The sequence below is a fragment of the Podarcis muralis genome, chromosome 2 (assembly GCF_964188315.1).
Source record: "Podarcis muralis chromosome 2, rPodMur119.hap1.1, whole genome shotgun sequence".
Lineage (NCBI taxonomy): Eukaryota > Metazoa > Chordata > Lepidosauria > Squamata > Lacertidae > Podarcis > Podarcis muralis.
The window spans coordinates 123,432,670-123,445,663 of record NC_135656.1 but is presented as its reverse complement, the minus strand read 5'-3'; the positions used below and the strand labels follow the sequence as shown (position 1 = coordinate 123,445,663).

The 12,994-nt window shown below is 48.2% G+C and overlaps 2 protein-coding genes across 2 annotated transcripts in view; both read right to left on the bottom strand.

Annotated features, from left to right (window-relative positions):
- Window positions 1–10,405, bottom strand: part of LOC114592531 (uncharacterized) — a 35,483-nt gene extending 25,078 nt beyond the window's left edge. The window contains 2 exon segments of the mRNA XM_077923121.1: window positions 8,186–8,323; window positions 10,079–10,405. Coding sequence (XP_077779247.1) covers window positions 8,186–8,318 — 133 coding nt within the window. The 5' untranslated portion in view covers window positions 8,319–8,323; window positions 10,079–10,405.
- LOC114592519 (uncharacterized) overlaps window positions 5,255–12,994 on the bottom strand; it is a 42,230-nt gene continuing 34,490 nt past the window's right edge. Inside the window, exon 5 of the mRNA XM_077923420.1 lies at window positions 5,255–6,671. Coding sequence (XP_077779546.1) covers window positions 5,342–6,671 — 1,330 coding nt within the window. The 3' untranslated portion in view covers window positions 5,255–5,341. The remainder of the gene's footprint in view (window positions 6,672–12,994) is intronic.

The following is a 12,994-nucleotide window of genomic DNA, read 5'->3' as shown; positions in this document are numbered from 1 at the left end:
GGCAGGCTAGGGACAAAGGTGAGAGCTGTTTCCTAGTTCTGCTGGATCTCTCAGCGGCGTTTGATACCATCAACCATAACATCCTTCTGGACCGTCTTCAGGGGCTGGGAGCTGGAGGCACTGTCATACAGTGGTTCCGCTCCTTCCTCCTGGGCCGTGTTCAGAAAGTGGGGGGGGGGATGAGTGTTCAGACCCCTGGGCTCTCACTTGTGGGGTGCCTCAGGGTTCTGTCCTCTCCCCCATGCTTTTCAACATTTACATGCAGCCGCTGGGAGAGATCATGAGGTTTAGGCTGGGTGTTCATCAGTATGCGGATGATACCCAGCTCTACCTCTCTTTTAAATCAGAACCAGTGAGGGCAGTGAAGGTCCTGTGTGAGTGTCTGGAGGCGGTTGGAGGATGGATGGTGGCTAACAGATTGAGGTTGAATCCTGACAAGACAGAAGTACTGTTTTGGGGGGACAGGAGGCGGGCAGGTGTGGAGGATTCCCTGGTCCTGAACGGGGTAACTGTGCCCCTGAAGGACCAGGTGCGCAGCCTGGGAGTCATTTTGGACTCACAGCTGTCCATGGAGGCACAGGTCAAATCTGTGTCCAGGGCAGCTGTTTACCAGCTCCATCTGGTACGTAGGCTGAGACCCTATCTGCCTGCGGACTGTCTCGCCAGAGTGGTGCATGCTCTGGTTATCTCCCGCTTGGACTACTGCAATGCACTATATGTGGGGCTACCTTTGAAGGTGACTCGGAAACTACAACTAATCCAGAATGCGGCAGCTAGACTGGTGACTGGGGGCGGCCGATGAGACCATATAACACCGGTCTTGAAAGACCTACATTGGCTCCCAGTATGTTTCCGAGCACAATTCAAAGTCTTGGTGCTGACCTTTAAAGCCCTAAACGGCCTCGGTCCAGTATACCTGAAGGAGCGTCTCCACCCCCATCATTCTGCCCGGACACTGAGGTCCAGCGCCGAGGGCCTTCTGGCGGTTCCCTCATTGCGAGAAGCAAAGCTACAGGGAACCAGGCAGAGGGCCTTCTCGGTAGTGGCGCCCGCCCTGTGGAACGCCCTTCCAGCAGATGTCAAAGCGATAAACAACTAACTGACATTCAGAAGACATCTTAAGGCAGCCCTGTTCAGGGAAGTTTTTAACGTGTGATATTTTACTGTATTTTTGGTTTCTATGGAAGCCGCCCAGAGTGGCTGGGGAGGCCCAGCCAGATGGGCGGGGTATAAATAATAAATTATTATTATTATTATTATTATTATTATTATTATTATTATTATAGTAGAAATTCAAAAAGCGGTTCCCAGACTGGAGGTTATCCACACAGAAACCCAAAAGAAAAGGAGGAAGTCTCCAAGTAGAAATATAGGCCTTTATTGAAAAGAAATGTGTCTGCAAAGAACCACATCCCTCATTCCTTTTTTTTAATTAAAATATTTTATTAGCATATAAAACACATACATTTACACAGTACATAAAGTGGTACCTCAGTTTACGTACGCCTCAGGTTACAGACTCTGCTAACCCAGAAATAGTACCTCGGGTTAAGAACTTTGCTTCAGGATGAGAACAGAAATCGTGCTCTGGCGGTGCAGCTGCAGCAAGAGGCCCCATTACTTAAGGTGGTGCTTCAGGTTAAGAATGGACCTCCGGAATGAATTAAGTACTTAACCAGAGGTACCACTCTACACACAATACCTTATTTCCTAACATAAAGTATACCTAACATTACTCTATATTATACCTACCTATACTATACATAGGGAAGCGGGTGGTGCTGTGGGTTAAACCACAGAGCCTAGGACTTGTCAATCAGAAGCTCGGTGGTTCGAATCCCCACGATTGGGTGAGCTCCCATTGCTCGGTCCCTGCGCTTGCCCACCTAGCAGTTTGAAAGCACGTCAAAATGCAAGTAGATAAATAGGTACTGCTCCAGCGGGAAGGTAAACAGCGTTTCCGTGCACTGCTCTGGTTTGCCAGAAGCGGCTTAGTCATGCTGGCCACATGACCCGGAAGCTGTACGCCGGCTCCCTCGGCCAATAAAGCAAGATGATCGCCGCAACCCCAGAGTTGGCTGTGACTGGACCTAACGGTCAGGGGTCCCTTTACCCTTACCTAAAGCTTCTTTGGATTAGGAAGAAGCCGGTGTCTGGACCTGTTATTTATTGCACACAAGGCACACACCGCTGCTGTGATACTCTGCTTGAAACTGGGAAACATCCAGAGACACAGGGAAGTGTGAAGGAGGGCCAGAAATCATAGCAGACTGTGCAAGTCGCCTGCTTAAATCCAACAGTTTTGGGTTCTAGGATCCCTTTATATTTCATCCATATTTTATACAATGATTTTTAATAAAACCCATGTGGACTCTCTCCTTTTCAACTGTTAGGTATGCATGCCATTCAAATTGAGTTCCTACTTCCTCCAGATCTAACACATCACATATACATGTTATGAAAGTGTTGTCACCTGCAGGATGGAGCAACAGCTTCAAGTTACAAGAAAGGAGATTCCAACTAAACCTCAGGATATAGTTTAGGACAGGAAGAATTCTTCCAGATTGGAACACACTCCCTTGGTAGGTGGTGGACTCTCCTTCCATGGAGTTTTTAAAGCAGAGGTTTGATGGCCATCTGTCTTGGACGAGATTCCTGACTTGCAGGGGGCAGGACCAGATGACACCCAGGCTCTTTTCCTGTGGGTGTGAAACTTGTAGAAGTCAACATTCCTACAATGAACATGTTTGGGGATGTTTTGTAGCACTCAGGAGAAAACTTTCTGTTTCCTCCTGAGCTGGGACAGACTTCTACTACATGTGACTTGAAGTAGGTGTGGCCTATTCTAGGTAGAGGAGCGCATGTCCTCCATGTTCTGCTATTTTTCTCCATTTTGTCTTTCTATTTGTTAGGAGAAGTGACAGCTCAGTTGCAGTCACTTGGGACTAACTCCCTTATGGGATAGTTCATATAGTTAGACACTTTTGTAACCTAAGTCTGCCTTCAGGGATACATCTGTGAACTGAATGAGTGAGTAAACTACTTTTATATTGACTTTAGCAAGATTGTGCTGTGTCTTTTTATGAGGGAATAGAAGGGATCTTACCAGGAATCTGATATTTCAAGAGGCTTAAGCAACCCTGCAACAAGCTAACCACCGTGCAAATTTAAAAAGGGGAATGTTTGGAACTTTGCCAAGTTATAGAACTTGCTAATGCAAGTTAGGAAGCATATTAGTAAACAATATATCCTTCTCCTGCCTCCCTAAACATCCCCACACTTCCGACTCTCCCATTCTATGATTCTGTGATGGAAACTTGAGCCAAAGTGTTGCCACAGAAACTAGGGAGCTAAAGATGTTTTTCTGGCAGTGGGACAAAATGTCATGGCTAAAATCTTGAGGGCAGAAACCAGAAAATACTGGAAAACACTGGTTCCTTCCAGAAGGTTTTGTTTTTTCTGCTGAGGCAGCTGGATTTATTATGATTTGCGTTTTGTTATCTCAAGGTCACACCGAGCCAGAAAGATGAATTTGTGAGCTCAGTGGACTGGTTTCTCTTTCTTCCTTTCATTTTCTAACTTTCACATCTGTGAAGTCTCCTGAAGCTTTTTTCTGTAACGAAGCTGGAAAACCTTTAGTAGAAAGTTCTTCTTTTGCCAATGAACTTTGCCTCTGCCTGATTTATGGAGAACCAGATGCATCTACTCCAAACAAACTTCTGCAGCTCTGCTCTCCATCCAGACATGGAGCTCCTTGGCATTGAAGACCAAGACGGGTCCCAGAAAGAGAGACTGAGGTGAATGTGTGGGTCATAAGCTGGGAGTCATTGGAAAGGAGTCGCTGGGAGTGGCAGAAGGATCTGTTGAGCAAGTGAGGGAAGAACAGGAGGAGAAAGAAAGAGCTCCATGGAAAGGCAAGGCTACGTTGGGATGAGCTGGTGTGGGAATTATTAGCAGAGAAATATGTACATCCAGCAAAAGGGGATGCAGTGCAACTCCCGAAACTGTTCACAACACAAGCTATGATCTCGTATGAGGAAAGGGACAATAATTTTGGACTGTGACTTGACTGAGATTTGTTGGAACGGTTTTAATAAGGCTTTATAGAAACTGGACCTAGAAACTGGAGAAATACTAATTTGGATTAGAGTGGTACTTTGGGTTAAGTACTTAATTTGTTCCGGAGGTCCATTCTTAACCTGAAACTGTTCTTAACCTGAAGTACCACTTTAGCTAATGGGGACTCCTGCTGCCGCCGCGCTGCCGGAGCACGATTTCTGTTCTCATCCTGAAGCAAAGTTCTTAACTCAAAGTACTATTTCTGGGTTAGCGGAGTCTTTAACCTGAAGCGTATGAAACCTGAAGCGTATGTAACCCGAGGTACCACTGTATTAGATGATCATTATAAGAGTCATATTGCACTGTCTGAGTGGTTAAGATTTGAAGGCTAGGCTTGGGTGGGGGGGATATAGGAAAAGTGCCATCTTGCTGAAGGATACTGGATACTAAATACTGGATACTAAATACTGTTGAATGGTCACCTTAAAATGTGAAGGTTCATTATTGCTTCACAAGTTGTGTATGTCTTTAATGGCCAGGGCCAAGGCAAATAATGAGACACAGTCTTACAGCTGTGAAACATAGAAGGTGCTGCTGAGTGGTGTTAATCAAGCTGTGTCAGCAATTGGGTATAGTATATAAGGAGCAGCACCTAGCTCTCCCATTACCCTGGGGGATGGGTTGGTGGTTGGGTCTGGTTTGTTGTTGATGTATTCAGTGTAGAAGGAGTTTTTGTTTTTGTTATTCAAACCTTGTTTAAGTTATTTTTGAGTCCCTTTTTAATGCATGGTCTCACCAGCAAGCTCTCTGCAGCGTTACTAAAATGTAAATAGCCAACAAATACAGCTGGGTTTATCCTGGAGTGCAAATTCTGAATAATTATTGCTACAGTGGAATGATCACTCAGGGTGGGAGATGGGGAGAAGGGGGGCACCCAGGGGAGAGCGCTGGGGGAGCCTGCATTTCTATGTGTTGGCAAATGATATGATATATATGATACAAATGTGATGAAGGATATTTTTAGTTATTCTCCTCTGCCCTTTCTCTTTTCTATACAAATGTGTTTTGTAAGGGTTGTTTAATAATGTTTGCATTATTATTTTTCTTTTTTGGTTTTCCCTCTGTATGAATTCTTTGATGGGAAGTGAGATGATCCTTCCGACTGAAGCTCTTTCCACATTCCAAGCACTGATAGGGTTTCTCCCCTGTATGAATTCTTTGATGGGAAGTGAGAGTGGAACAGTGACCAAACCTCTTTCCACACTCATGGCACTGAAAAGGTTTATCCCCTGTATGAATTCTTTGATGGGTAGTGAGATGGGATTGCCCGGCTGAAGCTTTTTCCACATTCCAAACGCTGATGTGGTTTCTCCCCTGTATGCATTCCTTGATGGGAAGTGAGCCCGGCCCCCTTCCGGAAGCTCTTTCCACATTCGAAGCACTGATAGGGTTTCTCCCCTGTATGGACTCTTTGATGGGAAGTTAGATCGCCTCTCTGACGAAAGCTCTTTCCACATTCGTAGCACGGATAGGGTTTCTCCCCTGTATGAACTTTTCGATGCGAAGCAAGACTCTGCCTGTAACGGAAGCTCTTTCCACACTCATGGCATTGAAAGGGTTTCTCCCCTGTATGAATTCTGTGATGGGAAGTGAGCTTGGCCCCCTCCCGGAAGCTCTTTCCACATTCCAAACACTGATATGGTTTCTCCCCTGTATGAATTCTGTGATGGGAAGTGAGCTGCACCCTCTCACTGAAGCTCTTTCCACATTCCAAGCACTGATAGGGTTTCTCCCCTGTATGGACTCTTTGGTGGGAAGTTAGATCGCCTCTCTGACAAAAGCTCTTTCCACATTCGTAGCACGGATAGGGTTTCTCCCCTGTATGAACTTTTCGATGAGAAGTAAGATTCTGCCTGTAACAGAAGCTCTTTCCACACTCATGGCATTGAAAAGGTTTCTCCCCTGTATGAATTCTGTGATGGGAAGTGAGATTGGCCCCCTCCCGGAAGCTCTTTCCACATTCCAAACACTGATATGGTTTCTCCCCTGTATGAATTCTGTGATGGGAAGTGAGCTGCACCCTCTCCCGGAAGCTCTTTCCACATTCCAAGCACTGATAGGGTTTCTCCCCTGTATGGACTCTTTGATGGGAAGTTAGATTTGAACTTACACTGAAGCTCTTTCCGCATTCTAAGCACTGATAGGGTTTCTCCCCTGTATGGACTCTTTGATGGGAAGTTAGATGGGAACTCTGACTGAAGCTTTTTCCACATTCCAAGCACTGATAGGGTTTCTCCCCTGTATGGACTCTTTGATGGGAAGTTAGATGGGAACTTTGACTGAAGCTCTTTCCACATTCTAAGCATTGATAGGGTTTCTCCCCTTTATGAATTCCTTGATGGGAAGTAAAACTGGCACTGTGACGAAAGCTCTTTCCACACTCAAGGCATTGAAAGGGTTTCTCCCCTGTATGAATTCTTTGATGGGAAGTGAGACCATACTTCCGACTGAAGCTCTTTCCACACTTCAAGCACTCATAGGGTTTCTCCCCTGTATGAATTATTTGATGGGAAGTGAGCGTCTGATGGTGATTGAAGCTCTTCCCACATTCTCTGCACTGATACAATTTCTCTCCGCTGTTAGTTCTTTCATGTGAAGAGATTCTATCCTTCTGAACAAAGCTCTTTCCTTCATGTGAGGTGGACTGGGGGCTCTGGCAGATGTTCTCTCCACACTTTGTATATTTATCTGGCTTCTCTGCTATGTGAATTCTGTTGTGGTCCCCCTTGTTCTTCCCTTCCAATTCATCACCATCTGCAATGAAGAGAGAAGCTAATTAGAGCCTCAAGAAGAACAAAGTTAATGAATGCTTGTGATAGAAGAGGAACTGAAGAGAGTTAGATGTGAGGCCTTACTATAGTTTTCACTGTTGGCTGGTATTAATTGACATATTACTTGGTTTTTATCTGGGATAGATTTTGGTTGGCTCAATCCTGGAATCCACTCCATCTCCAATTTCCCTTAAAGCTCTGAGGCTGACATTTAAGAAGGCCTGGCCAATTCAGACAACCCGGTCATTGATTTAAAAGGCATGACTAGAAGGGAAAAAATTGCAGAGAAAACAGTGGATATCCCTCCATTCAGGATTCACAGTGGGGATGTTAGAATCCCAAATGCTGTTGGTCTCCATCCAAATAGTAGAGGTTCATCACATAGAGGTGTGTATGGAATTTCAAAACCCAAGTTACTTGCTTAATTTCAAAACAGATATTATGATCCAACAGGAAGCGTTACCAAGAGGGTCCATGACCCCACGATTCTCCTCCCTGACTTCCTTATGCAGAGCTCTCTGGCCAAGATCCAGCAAATTGTCTGTGAAACAAACAGCAACATCTTCACCTGCACACTCCCCACCAGCAGTTATCTCAATCTGGTTGGTCTAAATTTTAATTTATACCTAAATCACTTTCTTCATTTTGAACCTCCCTCCCATGTTCAAGAGTAGACCAACTCTGTAATGTTTCATTGGTGACAGAAGAGGAAAAGTGACTATAACTCACACTTAATCTAAACACAACGGCCGCAAGAGCTCCTGACTAGGCATTCGGCTATGCAATGTTGAATGTTCTCTGTTCTCGCCTGTTCCCCTTTTTTTCTTTCAATTTAAACCAATTCATGAACCCAGAACTCATACACTGACCATTAATGGTGAACCATATGTTATAGATACTTCGTCTACATATTTGTATATTAGTCCTATGATCCTTGTTTTTAAAAACAAATAAAAAGTTAATCAAAAAGAAAAGAAAAAGGCAAGACACGGAGGCCCCATCTGCGGTCAATTTGCAAAGCAGGCTTAGGTTACTTTCAAGAGCCATGGCTTCTAATGCTGCCTGAAGGATCAGTAAGTTGTCTGACATCAATCACGGTACAGGTTTTAGACATTTTGAGCTGCCAATACATCGCGGTGGTCGGGGAGCTGTGATGTATTCCTAGCTCAACTTGCCTGCAGATGTCAAAGGCACAGGCAGGCAGATGGCGGAGCCCGAAATGGTGCCCCCCTTAGCAAGTCCTAATACCTCTCCGGTTCCATCCTTGTCCCCATCTCCACTCCCCTGGAACTCACCAGATCTCTCAGAGGTCCCTGGGAGGGAACGCTCAGAGGTTGCGCAAAGGGATGCAGGAGACAACCTGACAAGGTCAACCGTCCATCTTCCCCCTTCCATCCTTACAAGCTTTGCAGGATCCGTCTCTTTCATCCTTCCTGAGGAATCGAGAAGCCACAACAAGCTGCAGGGTCCTGGGAGAGAGGAAGAAGCAAAGGGACCCTCAGAGGCCCTGCAGGGATTCTCTTGCCCAAGATATTCTCCTGCCCCCAGAGAAGCACAAATGGGGCAGCCCCTTCCCAAGAAAAGCCCCATTTCTAAACATCTCCAGTGATTCCAATTTCTTCCGTATGCTCCTCACCCCACTTGCAAGCCTGGCATGGTCTACACAGTAGTGACCTGAGAGTAGATCCATTGAACTCAGTGGAGATAACTGACAGAACTTGGTAAAAAAAAACAGTCACCGTCCTGTCCCCAAGCCTGAAAACTGAAACCCCAGAGCATGGGCAGAAAAGAGCAGAGTAGATATTACATGCAGGTGCCCCCATGCTAGGTGCTTTCTATGGAGAGCCCTGTTCACAAAGTTTGAGCTCTCTCATCACAAGCCAGACAGATGTTGTAGCCGTATCCACCTCTGTCAAGAGTTGCACGGGGACCAAATCTATATGTGGAAGCAGAGGAGCCATTTTCACAAGGCTACAGTCCCAAAATGTGGCCCCCACCCTGGCAAGGAAGCAATCAAAGTATAGATCTTCCCCATGTCCTAAATCTGCAGTGTTCTTAAGAACACCAGGCATGTATATCCTCCAAAAACTCCAGAGGTGAGCTTTATGCTCCTCTTGTGACAAGATTCCCAAAGGCTTAGGGTAGCTTGATAGAACTAGTCTATTTTGAGATAGCACCAATGTCCCCTGTTAGTAGTAGGAGCCACACAATGACTGATAATCCCTCTTTCGTCCCAGAAGGTGGGGAGTAGGTGTCGTTTATCCTTGCTTTATTCTTCTTGATAATACATAAATAAATGTCCCCTTCTGTATCTTACATTTTTCTAAGAGAGTATTATTCACAGTCATGCTTGCCATGTATAGATTGTCTTATTTCCCTTTAGAAAAGTCTCTCCAATCCCTGGATCCTGCGGGAGGGAGTTCCAGTTTTACCTACACACTGTGAAAGTTATAACTTTAACGTAAATAAAGCATTCTGCAATGGAGACAAGACTGGGGTTCCTCCTTTGGGAAGGGATGGGCGACCTGGGGACTCCAAAGGCTATGGGCTTGTTTTCTAATAGCAGCAGCTGCAGAGAAACTCCGGGATGGGGAACATCCTTGAAAGCTCACTCTGGGATCAGAGAGAGAAAGGTTGGCAGACCTGCCACCCAGAGCCCCCTCCTTCTCCTCCCTGCATCGCCTCACCCCCTTCAGGACAAGATCTTGGGGTCCTTCAGGCGGCTTTCCACCCTCTCCTCTCAAGGAAGGCAGCTCCGTTCCCTTGAACCCTGGCAAGCCCAGTGCAGCCAGCTCAGCCCTCTGGCTCTCCCCTTTTCTCCACGGAGGAGCCCCAGGCGTGGCCCCTGCCCAGAGAGGCTTCCCTTGAGGCTCTGGGCTGGAGACCTGAGCTGATCTGGAGGAGGATCTGCCCGGGGGAAAGGCCGGCCTGGCAGGGGCTCCTCCACTGGAAGGGGCATTCTGGGCATGCCCTCCCGCCCCCAGACCCCTCCCTCCTTCCCCAAAGAGGATGCCAAGGAAGAGCAGAGCTGCAGACCCCCTGGAAACTCGCCCCCTCCCAGGCTTGGCAGAGAGGACTGGGGGGGGGGGGGCAGGACCCTCTGCTCCCAGACTCGGGGGTCTCCCCCTGCAGCCCCGGGACCCCCTTCTCCCATGGGCACCCCAAGGGGGAAGAGAGAGGAGACTCACCGGATTCTTCCCAGGAGGGAAACCGAGGCAGCGCGGGGAGGAGACAAGAGAGAAAAGACGGGACTGGGCACGGAGGGAGGGGATTCTGCTCTGGAGGACCCGCCCCGCCTCTCTACTTCCTGTCCTCTCTAGGACTCCGGCTCTGTTCCATTTAACCCTTCGCAAGCTGAGCACAGCCCCCGGGCTGGCTGTCCTCCTTCCCTCCCAGAATCCGGGGGTCCAGGGCATGTGCAGAGTTCTCTGTGATTCTCGGCTCAGAGGCCCTCAAGACAGCAGCTTAGTGCCCTGCCCCCAGGTGGGTGGGCTATAAATAAAATAATAATAATACTTCACCTGCTCACTAGCCAAATGAAAGTCTGTTGCAATACTAGGAGGGTACCTGAGAGAGACACGGGTCCCTTGGGAGCAAAAGCCTCCGCTGGTAAAGCAGGACACTCTCGATTTGAGGGTCCTGGGTTCAAGCCCCACTTTAGGCACCGCAAAGGGTTGGACTGGAGGACCCTCGACCCCTCTGTGAATCTGTTAAATGCAAATAAATAAATCAGAACACTCATCACTTGGAGAACTCGCTCCAGACTCAGAAAGTGACCTTGAGGGTCACCTAGTCCAGGCGGGGGAAGGTGGGGCGGCATGGCCAGGATCCGGGAGGGCGCGGGGAGGAGGGGAATGTGGCCCGGGATAGTCCCTCCGCTTTCCTGGCAGCGTAGTCCTGAAGAAGGCCCAGTGCTGCCCCTGGGGAGAGAGTGCCGCTGCCCCCGTGGGCCTCTTCGCTTGGGGGGAGCCTGGTCCCCTTGGGCTCTGCTTTGTCCCCGCGATGCCCAAGGGGATCCTCCATGGACAGAGCCAGTCTACCTTGGAACGGGGGAGAAGGAGAATGGGAGGATGCTCTTCCGCTCCTGCTTGCGGAGTTCCCTGGGGGGGCGCCTGGTCGGCTGCTGCTGCCAGGAGGCTGGGCTAGGTGGGCCCTGGTCCTGATCCAGCAGGGCTCTTCTTATGGAGCCTCCAGGCCCACAGGCACTCTACCCAGGCGTCTCTGTTCTGTGGGGCGTTGGGCTGCTGTGAGGACAGGAGGCTGGGCTAGGTGGGAGGGGTCCCCTTGGTCCGGACCCAGATGCTGCTGCTGCTGCTGCTGATTTGGGGCTCTCCTGAGGCCCTTCCGCTCCTAGAATCACACCCAGGGACCATCTAGTCCACCCCCTTCTTCCTCCTCCTCCCAGGAGCGTCATTTTCCTCCGGTGGCCAAGCTTGGCTGCTGGTTCCTGGAGGAGGCTGGGGGCAGAGGCTCAGTCATGCCCAGTGCCCTCAAGCAGCGCCTCACCATTTTGTTCCTGCCCCCACCCAAGAGACGCCTGGAAGAATCTGCCCTGGAGTCCGAGTTGCCCCCGGAGGTCAAGGCCGGCCTGGTCTTCCAGGTCCTGGGTCTGGAGACCCCCACCCTTAGAATAAAAACCAGGCCCTTTGCAAAGCCCAGCCTCCCCCCTTCCCATCCCTGCTTCTCATTCACCTTGAAGCACTTCTAAATTCAGCCTCACTGTGATATACCCATTTCACAGGCGCCACAACTGAGGCTGGGAAACTGCACCCATTTCGCTGGTTGAGACATCTGTTCCTCCTCAGGTGGTAGTTCAACAGAAGTCGCTTCCCTTCCAGATCCCTGTGGGTTTCAAGGGGCCACTGGAGCCCAGTGGGGGGACTCTGGGGAACTGGCTGAACTGGGGTCCTCCCAGTCCAGCCCAGACAAGAGAAAGAACTCTCAGAAGAGGAAGCCATTTTGGAGAGGAACCGAACTTGGCTGTTCTGTGCTGAGGGTCTGCTGCCTTTCTGAAAAGGCTTCCTGGGAACTGCCATGAGGAAGAGACAGGCCCCCCACCCTGAATCCCCTGCAGGGCCATTGGGAGCAACCAAAGCCATTGCTCAGCCTGCCTCAGTTTCCTTCCCCAAAGCCTTGGAGGAACCTTGGGGTGTGGAATGAGGAACCCCAAATGAAATTTAGGCTCCTGGCAAATGGGGAAAGGAACATGATATGGCACTTTCCAGATGAGCCGAGGAATCGCCTCCAAGGTCCAGGGATTGATCCACCCTGGCGGCCCTGGTTTCCTCCTAAAGGTCCCTTTAGAAGGAGAGGGGGTCCCAGGTCTCCCTTCGAGGCCAATGCTTTTGCCTTTCAGGCTCCAGCCTCCTTCTCCATGGTGTTTATGTCAGCTGTAGAGATGGGATCACATGCAGACATTTCCAGGTTTACTAAGGATCCCTTGAAAAAGATGGGCTCTGCTTCGGCATGTTGTGCCCCGCCCCCCAACCATCTGTAAACAGAACTGTAAACACTAAGAAAAACTTATGTTTTAAAATGTATTGCTGATTCATTTTTTTGAATGTTTTAAAGTGTTTCTACCAATAATTATATTCAATCTCATTATAAATCACTTTCTTTTTTTTTAAACAAACAAACCTGTCATGTAGAAATTCAAAAAGAGGTTCCCAGACTGGAGGTTATCCACACAGAAACCCAAAAGAAAAGGAGGAAGTCTCCAGGTGGAAATATATCTGTTCAAAAGTTCAACTTTTTCCACATAGCTTTTGATGTCTTCCTTAAAGATAGCCCACTCCTTATTCACTTTTTCAACATGTTGTAAATATTTTCCCAGAATCCCACTATCTCTTTGCACTCCCACCCCATGTGTAGAAAGGTTCCCGCCCCGTTGTTGTATCTCCAACAAACATCACTACAGTTTTTATACATTTTTACCAGTCTAACCAGGGTCAGGTACAATCTGTATTGCATTTTCGTTACATTCTCTCTTAAATTATAGCATGCCGTAAATTTAATATCCCTGTCTCACAGTAGTTGGCTCATCATATTTTCCCCTAAATCCTGGGCCTACTTTACCATCACTGTCTTCACTTGCTCCTCCTTTA